At 45.0% G+C, this 13,570-nt stretch overlaps 1 protein-coding gene across 1 annotated transcript in view; it reads right to left on the bottom strand.

The window, feature by feature from the left end:
- LOC106599067 (dynein axonemal heavy chain 6) overlaps positions 1 to 13,570 on the bottom strand; it is a 165,886-nt gene that overhangs the window by 109,528 nt on the left and 42,788 nt on the right. The window contains exons 30-33 of the mRNA XM_082973945.1: positions 4,309 to 4,470; positions 3,822 to 3,959; positions 3,087 to 3,254; positions 1,632 to 1,780 (exon numbers count right to left, since the gene is read on the bottom strand). Coding sequence (XP_082830071.1) covers positions 1,632 to 1,780; positions 3,087 to 3,254; positions 3,822 to 3,959; positions 4,309 to 4,470 — 617 coding nt within the window. The remainder of the gene's footprint in view (positions 1 to 1,631; positions 1,781 to 3,086; positions 3,255 to 3,821; positions 3,960 to 4,308; positions 4,471 to 13,570) is intronic.

The raw sequence follows: 13,570 nt of genomic DNA, 5'->3' as shown, positions 1-13,570 counted from the left end.
CTGGGTCGTCTAAAGGTCACTGAACTGAATACATCACTGGGTCGTCTAAAGGTCGCTGAACTGAATACATCACTGGGTCGTCTAAAGGTCACTGAACTGAATACATCACTGGGTCGTCTAAAGGTCACTGAACTGAATACATCACTGGGACGTCTAAAGGTCGCTGAACTGAATACATCACTGGGTCGTCTAAAGGTCGCTGAACTGAATACATCACTGGGTCGTCTAAAGGTCACTGAACTGAATACATCACTGGGACGTCTAAAGGTCACTGAACTGAATACATCACTGGGTCGTCTAAAGGTCACTGAACTGAATACATCACTGGGTCGTCTAAAGGTCGCTGAACTGAATACATCACTTTAAACACACTCACCATCTCTCTGTTACACACAAACACACATGCAGACACACACAGCTTGGTTGGAGGTTGTTAGGTAGAAGTGAATTCCTCTCCTCCTGTCTCTCTCTTTACTCTGCCTCTCTCCCTTGTTTCCCAGAGCTAGGCTAATCAAGGTGGATGATGATTCCTCAGTGACTGTTCATCAACCCATTCATTAATAATGTGCTGTAACACACACACCCACACACACAGGGTGATAATGGCAGGCCCATTCAATTGGATTTACAGCGGTAGTAAAAAGCGAATGAGACAGACAGAAGAGGGTGGCTCTAAAGGCAGCCAGAGGGCTTGTTACTCACACACCTGTAAAATGAACAACTCACCCTGTGACAAGAAAATAGCTGCGTGAGTCAATCTGGGATAAAGCGTGATGGATGGGACAGACAGGGGAAATCACTACCACATCTGGACCAGGAGGATCTGAATGATGCCAATCATCTTTAATATGATGTTGATATAGTGTCTCAGTCCTTCCTGTCAGGGAGCTGTCATCTGATGAGGAATGTGTCAGTGGACCAGGCAGGATGTCCTATGCTACTATCCTATTCTCTCTGAGTCAGCCCTGCAGAGAGGAAACAAGGCTTTTCCCTCGTCTAGTCTGCTCTTCCTGTCAGGGAGCTGTCATCTGATGAGGAATGTGTCAGTGGACCAGGCAGGATGCCCTATGCTACTATCCTATTCTCTCTGAGTCAGCCCTGCAGAGAGGAAACAAGGCTTTTCCCTCGTCTAGTCTGCTCTCCTTGTCACCCTCCTGCACTGTGTCACTCTCAGCTTTGACAATAGGGGCTGTGTCTCACATGGCACCCTATTCCCTATCTAAAGCTGGTCAAAAGTAGTGCACTGCATAGGGAATATGGTGCCATTGGGGATGCAACCAAGGGTTCACATTTGCCTGTAAAATGCGTAAGGGTAGGGGGTTCTGGGTAGAGGGGGATCTGTAAACGGCACTATGAGGATAAAACTGAACATCGGTTCAATCTGATTTGTACATAAAGCTACCTTTACCTTGTTTTTTCATAAGCCCAGAAACGGTCAGATACTGGCTTGTGGTTTTGATTGAATAGAGTTCAGTTTTTCTCTCTGTGTCCTATCCGGTCATGACGAGTTCAAAAGTACCTTGTTTTTTTACCCCCAAACTCTAACAGATACCGGTTTGATTGAACAGGTTGGGTACAACGTTGTGTCCTAACCTAGACCGGTAGAGAACAACACCCCCTGTGGGTCCTACCCTGCCATGACGAGGACAGACTTGACGGCCCTCATGCCGAAGTCGTAGTGGTCCTGTTGGGAGAGCTGCTCAGAACACAGCTTGTACATCTGGGTCATCTTACGGGCCAGAGTCTTACTGGACTCAAAACCCTCAGAGTAGAGGATCACCTAGAGGAGAGAGAGAGAGAGGTCATCTTACGGACCAGAGTCTTACTGGACTCAAAACCCTCAGAGTAGAGGATCACCTAGAGGAGAGAGAGAGGTCATCTTACGGACCAGTCTTACTGGACTCAAAACCCTCAGAGTAGAGGATCACCTAGAGGAGAGAGAGAGGTCATCTTACGGACCAGTCTTACTGGACTCAAAACCCTCAGAGTAGAGGATCACCTAGAGGAGAGAGAGAGAGGTCATCTTACAGACCAGAGTCTTACTGGACTCAAAACCCTCAGAGTAGAGGATCACCTAGAGGAGAGAGAGAGAGGTCATCTTACTGGACCAGAGTCTTACTGGACTCAAAACCCTCAGAGTAGAGGATCACCTAGAGGAGAGAGAGAGAGGTCATCTTACTGGACCAGAGTCTTACTGGACTCAAAACCCTCAGAGTAGAGGATCACCTAGAGGAGAGAGAGAGAGGTCATCTTACTGGACCAGAGTCTTACTGGACTCAAAACCCTCAGAGTAGAGGATCACCTAGAGGAGAGAGAGAGAGGACATCTTACTGGACTCAAAACCCTCAGAGTAGAGGATCACCTAGAGGAGAGAGAGAGGTCATCTTATGGACCAGAGTCTTACTGGACTCAAAACCCTCAGAGTAGAGGATCACCTAGAGGAGAGAGAGAGAGGTCATCTTACGGACCAGAGTCTTACTGGACTCAAAACCCTCAGAGTAGAGGATCACCTAGAGGAGAGAGAGAGAGGTCATCTTACAGACCAGAGTCTTACTGGACTCAAAACACTCAGAGTAGAGGATCACCTAGAGGAGAGAGAGAGAGGTCATCTTACTGGACCAGAGTCTTACTGGACTCAAAACCCTCAGAGTAGAGGATCACCTAGAGGAGAGAGAGAGAGGTCATCTTACTGACCAGAGTCTTACTGGACTCAAAACCCTCAGAGTAGAGGATCACCTAGAGGAGAGAGAGAGAGGTCATCTTACGGACCAGAGTCTTACTGGACTCAAAACCCTCAGAGTAGAGGATCACCTAGAGGAGAGAGAGAGAGGTCATCTTACTGGACCAGAGTCTTACTGGACTCAAAACCCTCAGAGTAGAGGATCACCTAGAGGAGAGAGAGAGAGGTCATCTTACTGGACCAGAGTCTTACTGGACTCAAAACCCTCAGAGTAGAGGATCACCTAGAGGAGGGGGGTGGGGGGAGGAGAGAATGGAAGCAGGAGGGGGAGAAACGGAAGTCAGTTATCTGGTCCCCAACTACAAATGACCACAGCACCGTAACACATCCCCAGCCCCCCAGTTACCTCAGCGATCAGGGCATAGTTGGGCACCATCATGGCTATGGGTCTGAACAGGGCTTTGAGGTTGTCAGGGAGCTCAGTGCGTCCAGCGTAGCCTGGGTTCATAGTGATGAAGGCAGCACATGTCATCACCAGCTTGATCTCTCTGCCCTCAAACATGAACCTGGACAGCTACAAGACAGAGACCACATGACAGGAGGACTAAACCAGGTTGTGAGCATCTACCATCTTGTTTTCTTTGGTAGAGTACACATCACTTTGACAACAGGAACTACCTCTGTTAGACTGATATCCAGGCTTTAGTTCAGAGGGATAACAACTTCTTCAGCCGAGCGGACATCCATCTTGCCTGACTGGTATGATGGATGGAGATTAGAGGAAGGCTGTGGGTGACCAGGTGTAGCTATACCTTGGCCATCTTCACATTGTGGATGGTGGTGAGTTGTAGCTACCAGTATATACTGTATTTGTGATATATTTCAGCAATAAGGCCCGAGGAGGTGTGGTTATTGGACAATATACCACGGCTATATTGGTCATTGGTCATATACCACAAACCCAGAGGTGCCTTAATGCTATTATAAACTGGTTATCAACATAATTAGAACAGTAAAAATAAACGTTTTGTCATACCCGTGGTATACTGTCTCATATACCATGGATTTGAGCCAATCAGCATTCAGGCCTCGAACCACCCAGTTTCTAAATGTAAAGATATTATAAAAGGGGAGGGTATACCTTGGCCATCTTGGCATTGCGGATAGTAATGAGTTGCTGGGCGATGACAGACAGCACCTCGATGTCGATGCGGTTAAACTCATCAAAACAGCACCAGGCCCCTGATTGGGCCAGACCACTGAAGAACTTCCCCATCATCTGAAACACAGACAGGTGATTGGTTCAGCAGATAGCAGGAATATAACAGGATCCTTCATTATGAAGAAGATCCACTGCTGTGGTGACACTGTCCCCTAGTGTTAGTGTCTGGGTAAAACAAAGACAATAGGAGAGAGAGAGACAGAGAGACAGGAAGAGGGTTAGGATTAGAAGGGTAAAGGAAGAGGGGGAGAGAACAGGGTTTCCCAAAGTCGGTTTGGTTTTTGCCCTAGCACTACACAGCTGATTGAAATAACCAACTCATCATCAATCTCTGATTATCTGACTCAGCCGTGCAGTGCTAGAGCACTGGAATAGAAGGCGCTGTGCTGGTAAGTCTAATCAGTACCTTGTAGTCCAGTCCATCAGAACAGTTGAAGACAACACACTGGATGGACAGAGCCTTGGCCAGGTCCTTAGTGGTCTCTGTCTTCCCTGTACCAGCTGGTCCTGCTGGAGCCCCACCAAGGTCTAACTGAAGAGCCCCCATCAGACACAGGTAGCAACGATCCTAGAGAGACAAACAACGGGTTAATGGATGGAGAGATCCTAGAGAGAGACATACAACAGCTTAATGGATGGAGAGATCCTAGAGAGAGACATACAACAGCTTAATGGATGGAGAGATCCTAGAGAAACATACAACGGGTTAATGGATAGAGAGATCCTAGAGAGAGACATACAACAGGTTAATGGATAGAGAGATCCTAGAGAGAGACATACAACAGCTTAATGGATGGAGAGATCCTAGAGAAACATACAACGGGTTAATGGATAGAGAGATCCTAGAGAGAGACATACAAAGGGTTAATGGATAGAGAGATCCTAGAGAGAGACATACAACAGGTTAATGGATGGAGAGATCCTAGAGAGAGACATACAACAGGTTAATGGATAGAGAGATCCTAGAGAGAGACATACAACAGGTTAATGGATAGAGAGATCCTAGAGAGAGACATACAACAGGTTAATGGATGGAGAGATCCTAGAGAGAGACATACAACAGGTTAATGGATGGAGAGATCCTAGAGAGAGACAACAGGTTAATGGATGGAGAGATCCTAGAGAGAGACATACAACGGGTTAATGGATAGAGAGATCCTAGAGAGAGACATACAACAGGTTAATGGATAGAGAGATCCTAGAGAGAGACATACAACGGGTTAATGGATAGAGAGATCCTAGAGAGAGACATACAACGGGTTAATGGATAGAGAGATCCTAGAGAGAGACATACAACAGGTTAATGGATGGAGAGATCCTAGAGAGAGACATACAACGGGTTAATGGATAGAGAGATCCTAGAGAGAGACATACAACGGGTTAATGGATAGAGAGATCCTAGAGAGAGACATACAACAGGTTAATTGATAGAGAGATCCTAGAGAGATCCTAGAGAGAGACATAAAACAGGTTAATGGCTAGAGAGATCCTAGAGAGAGACAACAGGTTAATGGATAGAGAGATCCTAGAGAGAGACATACAACGGATTAATGGATAAAGAGATCCTAGAGAGACATACAACGGGTTAATGGATAGAGAGATTCTAGAGAGAGACATACAACGGGTTAATGGATGGAGAGATTCTAGAGAGAGACATACAACGGGTTAATGGATAGAGAGATCCTAGAGAGAGACATACAACGGGTTAATGGATGGAGAGATCCTAGAGAGAGACATACAACGGGTTAATGGATGGAAAGATCCTAGAGAGAGACATACAACGGGTTAATGGATGGAGAGATCCTAGAGAGAGACATACAACGGGTTAATGGATAGAGAGATCCTAGAGAGAGACATACAACAGGTTCATGGATGGAGAGATTCTAGAGAGAGTCATACAACGGGTTAATGGATAGAGAGATCCTAGAGAGAGACATACAACGGGTTAATGGATAGAGAGATCCTAGAGAGAGACATACAACAGGTTAATGGATAGAGAGATCCTAGAGAGAGACATACAACGGGTTAATGGATAGAGAGATCCTAGAGAGAGACAACAGGTTAATGGATGGAGAGATCCTAGAGAGAGACATACAACGGGTTAATGGATGGAGAGATCCTAGAGAGAGACAACAGGTTAATGGATAGAGAGATCCTAGAGAGAGACATACAACGGGTTAATGGATGGAGAGATCCTAGAGAGAGACATACAACAGGTTAATGGCTAGAGAGATCCTAGAGAGAGACATACAACGGGTTAATGGATAGAGAGATCCTAGAGAGAGACATACAACAGGTTAATGGATAGAGAGATCCTAGAGAGAGACATACAACAGGTTAATGGCTAGAGAGATCCTAGAGAGAGACATACAACGGGTTAATGGATAGAGAGATCCTAGAGAGAGACATACAACAGGTTAATGGATAGAGAGATCCTAGAGAGAGACAACAGGTTAATGGATGGAGAGATCCTAGAGAGAGACATACAACAGGTTAATGGATGGAGAGATCCTAGAGAGAGACATACAACGGGTTAATGGATAGAGAGATCCTAGAGAGAGACATACAACGGGTTAATGGATGGAGAGATTCTAGAGAGAGACATACAACGGGTTAATGGATAGAGAGATCCTAGAGAGAGACATACAACGGGTTAATGGATGGAGAGATCCTAGAGAGAGACATACAACGGGTTAATGGATGGAAAGATCCTAGAGAGAGACATACAACGGGTTAATGGATGGAGAGATCCTAGAGAGAGACATACAACGGGTTAATGGATAGAGAGATCCTAGAGAGAGACATACAACAGGTTCATGGATGGAGAGATTCTAGAGAGAGTCATACAACGGGTTAATGGATAGAGAGATCCTAGAGAGAGACATACAACGGGTTAATGGATAGAGAGATCCTAGAGAGAGACATACAACAGGTTAATGGATAGAGAGATCCTAGAGAGAGACATACAACGGGTTAATGGATAGAGAGATCCTAGAGAGAGACAACAGGTTAATGGATGGAGAGATCCTAGAGAGAGACATACAACGGGTTAATGGATGGAGAGATCCTAGAGAGAGACAACAGGTTAATGGATAGAGAGATCCTAGAGAGAGACATACAACGGGTTAATGGATGGAGAGATCCTAGAGAGAGACATACAACAGGTTAATGGCTAGAGAGATCCTAGAGAGAGACATACAACGGGTTAATGGATAGAGAGATCCTAGAGAGAGACATACAACAGGTTAATGGATAGAGAGATCCTAGAGAGAGACATACAACAGGTTAATGGCTAGAGAGATCCTAGAGAGAGACATACAACGGGTTAATGGATAGAGAGATCCTAGAGAGAGACATACAACAGGTTAATGGATAGAGAGATCCTAGAGAGAGACAACAGGTTAATGGATGGAGAGATCCTAGAGAGAGACATACAACAGGTTAATGGATGGAGAGATCCTAGAGAGAGACATACAATGGGTTAATGGATGGAGAGATCCTAGAGAGAGACATACAACAGGTTAATGGCTAGAGAGATCCTAGAGAGAGACATACAACGGGTTAATGGATGGAGAGATCCTAGAGAGAGACATACAACGGGTTAATGGATGGAGAGATCCTAGAGAGAGACAACAGGTTAATGGATAGAGAGATCCTAGAGAGAGACATACAACGGGTTAATGGATGGAGAGATCCTAGAGAGAGACATACAACAGGTTAATGGCTAGAGAGATCCTAGAGAGAGACATACAACGGGTTAATGGATAGAGAGATCCTAGAGAGAGACATACAACAGGTTAATGGATAGAGAGATCCTAGAGAGAGACATACAACAGGTTAATGGCTAGAGAGATCCTAGAGAGAGACATACAACCGGTTAATGGATAGAGAGATCCTAGAGAGAGACATACAACAGGTTAATGGATAGAGAGATCCTAGAGAGAGACAACAGGTTAATGGATGGAGAGATCCTAGAGAGAGACATACAACAGGTTAATGGATGGAGAGATCCTAGAGAGAGACATACAACGGGTTAATGGATAGAGAGATCCTAGAGAGAGACATACAACGGGTTAATGGATGGAGAGATTCTAGAGAGAGACATACAACGGGTTAATGGATAGAGAGATCCTAGAGAGAGACATACAACGGGTTAATGGATGGAGAGATCCTAGAGAGAGACATACAACGGGTTAATGGATGGAAAGATCCTAGAGAGAGACATACAACGGGTTAATGGATGGAGAGATCCTAGAGAGAGACATACAACGGGTTAATGGATAGAGAGATCCTAGAGAGAGACATACAACAGGTTCATGGATGGAGAGATTCTAGAGAGAGTCATACAACGGGTTAATGGATAGAGAGATCCTAGAGAGAGACATACAACGGGTTAATGGATAGAGAGATCCTAGAGAGAGACATACAACAGGTTAATGGATAGAGAGATCCTAGAGAGAGACATACAACGGGTTAATGGATAGAGAGATCCTAGAGAGAGACAACAGGTTAATGGATGGAGAGATCCTAGAGAGAGACATACAACGGGTTAATGGATGGAGAGATCCTAGAGAGAGACAACAGGTTAATGGATAGAGAGATCCTAGAGAGAGACATACAACGGGTTAATGGATGGAGAGATCCTAGAGAGAGACATACAACAGGTTAATGGCTAGAGAGATCCTAGAGAGAGACATACAACGGGTTAATGGATAGAGAGATCCTAGAGAGAGACATACAACAGGTTAATGGATAGAGAGATCCTAGAGAGAGACATACAACAGGTTAATGGCTAGAGAGATCCTAGAGAGAGACATACAACGGGTTAATGGATAGAGAGATCCTAGAGAGAGACATACAACAGGTTAATGGATAGAGAGATCCTAGAGAGAGACAACAGGTTAATGGATGGAGAGATCCTAGAGAGAGACATACAACAGGTTAATGGATGGAGAGATCCTAGAGAGAGACATACAATGGGTTAATGGATAGAGAGATCCTAGAGAGAGACATACAACGGGTTAATGGATAGAGAGATTCTAGAGAGAGACATACAACGGGTTAATGGATAGAGAGATCCTAGAGAGAGACATACAACGGGTTAATGGATAGAGAGATTCTAGAGAGAGACATACAACGGGTTAATGGATAGAGAGATCCTAGAGAGAGACATACAACGGGTTAATGGATAGAGAGATCCTAGAGAGAGACATACAACGGGTCAATGGATGGAGAGATCCTAGAGAGAGACATACAACGGGTTAATGGATAGAGATATCCTAGAGAGAGACAACAGGTTAATGGGTGGAGAGATCCTAGAGAGAGACATACAATGGGTTAATGGGTGGAGAGATCCTAGAGAGATCCTAGAGAGAGACAACAGGTTAATGGGTGGAGAGATCCTAGAGAGAGATAACAGGTTAATGGATGGAGAGATCCTAGAGAGAGACATACAACGGGTTAATGGATAGAGAGATCCTAGAGAGACATACAACGGGTTAATGGATGGAGAGATCCTAGAGAGATCCTAGAGAGAGACAACAGGTTAATGGATGGAGAGATCCTAGAGAGATCCTAGAGAGAAACAGCAGGTTAATGGGTGGAGAGATCCTAGAGAGATCCTAGAGAGAGACAACAGGTTAATGGGTGGAGAGATCCTAGAGAGAGACAACAGGTTAATGGGTGGAGAGATCCTAGAGAGATCCTAGAGAGAGACAACAGGTTAATGGGTGGAGAGATCCTAGAGAGATCCTAGAGAGAGACAACAGGTTAATGGGTGGAGAGATCCTACAGAGATCCTAGAGAGATCCTAGAGAGAGACAACAGGTTAATGTGTGGAGAGATCCTAGAGAGATCCTAGAGAGAGACAGCAGGTTAATGGATAGAGAGATCCTAGAGAGAGACAGCAGGTTAATGGGTGGAGAGATCCTAGAGAGATCCTAGAGAGAGACAACAGGTTAATGGGTGGAGAGATCCTAGAGAGATCCTAGAGAGACAGCAGGTTAATGGGTGGAGAGATCCTAGAGAGAGACAACAGGTTAATGGGTGGAGAGATCCTAGAGAGATCCTAGAGAGAGACAACAGGTTAATGGGTGGAGAGATCCTAGAGAGATCCGAGAGAGAGACAACAGGTTAATGGGTGGAGAGATCCTAGAGAGATCCTACAGAGAAACAGCAGGTTAATGGGTGGAGAGATCCTAGAGAGATCCTAGAGAGAGACAACAGGTTAATGGGTGGAGAGATCCTAGAGAGATCCTAGAGAGAGACAACAGGTTAATGGGTGGAGAGATCCTAGAGAGAGACAACAGGTTAATGGGTGGAGAGATCCTAGAGAGATCCTAGAGAGAGACAACAGGTTAATGGATGGAGAGATCCTAGAGAGAGACATACAACAGGTTAATGGATAGAGAGATCCTAGAGAGAGACATACAACAGGTTCATGGATGGAGAGATTCTAGAGAGAGTCATACAACGGGTTAATGGATAGAGAGATCCTAGAGAGAGACATACAACGGGTTAATGGATAGAGAGATCCTAGAGAGAGACATACAACAGGTTAATGGATAGAGAGATCCTAGAGAGAGACATACAACGGGTTAATGGATAGAGAGATCCTAGAGAGAGACATACAACAGGTTAATGGATAGAGAGATCCTAGAGAGAGACATACAACGGGTTAATGGATAGAAAGATCCTAGAGAGAGACAACAGGTTAATGGGTGGAGAGATCCTAGAGAGAGACATAAAACAGGTTAATGGATAGAGAGATCCTAGAGAGAGACAACAGGTTAATGGATGGAGAGATCCTAGAGAGAGACAACAGGTTAATGGGTGGAGAGATCCTAGAGAGATCCTAGAGAGAGACAACAGGTTAATGGGTGGAGAGATCCTAGAGAGATCCTAGAGAGAGACAACAGGTTAATGGGTGGAGAGATCCTAGAGAGATCCTACAGAGAAACAGCAGGTTAATGGGTGGAGAGATCCTAGAGAGATCCTAGAGAGAGACAACAGGTTAATGGGTGGAGAGATCCTAGAGAGATCCTAGAGAGAGACAACAGGTTAATGGGTGGAGAGATCCTAGAGAGAGACAACAGGTTAATGGGTGGAGAGATCCTAGAGAGATCCTAGAGAGAGACAACAGGTTAATGGGTGGAGAGATCCTAGAGAGAGACAACAGGTTAATGGGTGGAGAGATCCTAGAGAGATCCTAGAGAGAGACAACAGGTTAATGGGTGGAGAGATCCTACAGAGATCCTAGAGAGATCCTAGAGAGAGACAACAGGTTAATGTGTGGAGAGATCCTAGAGAGATCCTAGAGAGAGACAGCAGGTTAATGGATAGAGAGATCCTAGAGAGAGACAGCAGGTTAATGGGTGGAGAGATCCTAGAGAGATCCTAGAGAGAGACAACAGGTTAATGGGTGGAGAGATCCTAGAGAGATCCTAGAGAGACAGCAGGTTAATGGGTGGAGAGATCCTAGAGAGAGACAACAGGTTAATGGGTGGAGAGATCCTAGAGAGATCCTAGAGAGAGACAACAGGTTAATGGGTGGAGAGATCCTAGAGAGATCCGAGAGAGAGACAACAGGTTAATGGGTGGAGAGATCCTAGAGAGATCCTACAGAGAAACAGCAGGTTAATGGGTGGAGAGATCCTAGAGAGATCCTAGAGAGAGACAACAGGTTAATGGGTGGAGAGATCCTAGAGAGATCCTAGAGAGAGACAACAGGTTAATGGGTGGAGAGATCCTAGAGAGAGACAACAGGTTAATGGGTGGAGAGATCCTAGAGAGATCCTAGAGAGAGACAACAGGTTAATGGATGGAGAGATCCTAGAGAGAGACATACAACAGGTTAATGGATAGAGAGATCCTAGAGAGAGACATACAACAGGTTCATGGATGGAGAGATTCTAGAGAGAGTCATACAACGGGTTAATGGATAGAGAGATCCTAGAGAGAGACATACAACGGGTTAATGGATAGAGAGATCCTAGAGAGAGACATACAACAGGTTAATGGATAGAGAGATCCTAGAGAGAGACATACAACGGGTTAATGGATAGAGAGATCCTAGAGAGAGACATACAACAGGTTAATGGATAGAGAGATCCTAGAGAGAGACATACAACGGGTTAATGGATAGAGAGATCCTAGAGAGAGACAACAGGTTAATGGGTGGAGAGATCCTAGAGAGAGACATAAAACAAGTTAATGGATAGAGAGATCCTAGAGAGAGACAACAGGTTAATGGATGGAGAGATCCTAGAGAGAGACAACAGGTTAATGGGTGGAGAGATCCTAGAGAGATCCTAGAGAGAGACAACAGGTTAATGGGTGGAGAGATCCTAGAGAGATCCTAGAGAGAGACAACAGGTTAATGGGTGGAGAGATCCTAGAGAGATCCTACAGAGAAACAGCAGGTTAATGGGTGGAGAGATCCTAGAGAGATCCTAGAGAGAGACAACAGGTTAATGGGTGGAGAGATCCTAGAGAGATCCTAGAGAGAGACAACAGGTTAATGGGTGGAGAGATCCTAGAGAGATCCTAGAGAGAGACAACAGGTTAATGGGTGGAGAGATCCTAGAGAGAGACAACAGAGAAACAGCAGGTTAATGGGTGGAGAGATCCTAGAGAGATCCTACAGAGAAACAGCAGGTTAATGGGTGGAGAGATCCTAGAGAGATCCTACAGAGACACAACAGGTTAATGGGTGGAGAGATCCTAGAGAGTTCCTACAGAGAGACAGCAGGTTAATGGGTGGAGAGATCCTAGAGAGATCCTACAGAGACACAACAGGTTAATGGGTGGAGAGATCCTAGAGAGATCCTAGAGAGAGACAACAGGTTAATGGGTGGAGAGATCCTAGAGAGATCCTACAGAGAGACAGCAGGTTAATGGGTGGAGAGATCCTAGAGAGATCCTACAGAGAGACAGCAGGTTAATGGGTGGAGAGATCCTAGAGAGATCCTACAGAGAGACAGCAGGTTAATGGGTGGAGAGATCCTAGAGAGATCCCACAGAGAAACAGCAGGTTAATGGGTGGAGAGATCCTACAGAGACACAACAGGTTTGTGGAATTTCTTTCCTTCTTAATGCATTTGAGCCAATCAGTTGTGTTGTGACAAGGTAGGGGTGGTATACAGAAGATAGTCCTATTTGGTAAAAGACCAAGTCCATATTATGGCAAAAACAGCTCAAATAAGCAAAGAGAAACTACAGTCCATCATTACTTTAAGACATGAAGGTCAGTCAATCAGGAAAATTAAGAACTTTGAAAGTTGCTTCAAGTGCAGTCGCAAAAACGACTGACAAGCGTGATGATGAAACTGGCTCTCATGAGGACCGCCACAGGAAAGGAAGACCCAGAGTTACCTCTGCTGCAGAGGATACGTTCATTAGAGTTACCAGCCTCAGAAATTGCAGCCCAAATAAATGCTTCACAGAGTTCAAGTAACAGACACATCTCAACATCAACTGTTCAGAGGAGAATGTGTGAATCAGGCCTTCATGGTCAAATTGCCACAAAGAAACCACTACTAAAGGACACCAATAATAAGAAGAGACTTGCTTGGGCCAAGAAACACGAGCAATGAACATTAGACCGGTGGAAATCTGTCCTTTGGTTTGAGATTTTTGGTTCTAACCGCTGTTTGTTTGTGAGACGCAGA

The sequence above is a fragment of the Salmo salar genome, chromosome 04 (genome assembly GCF_965601325.2).
Source record: "Salmo salar chromosome 04, fSalSal1, whole genome shotgun sequence".
NCBI lineage: Eukaryota > Metazoa > Chordata > Actinopteri > Salmoniformes > Salmonidae > Salmo > Salmo salar.
The sequence above is the reverse complement of the archived record's forward strand: the minus strand, read 5'-3'. Positions and strand labels throughout refer to the sequence as shown.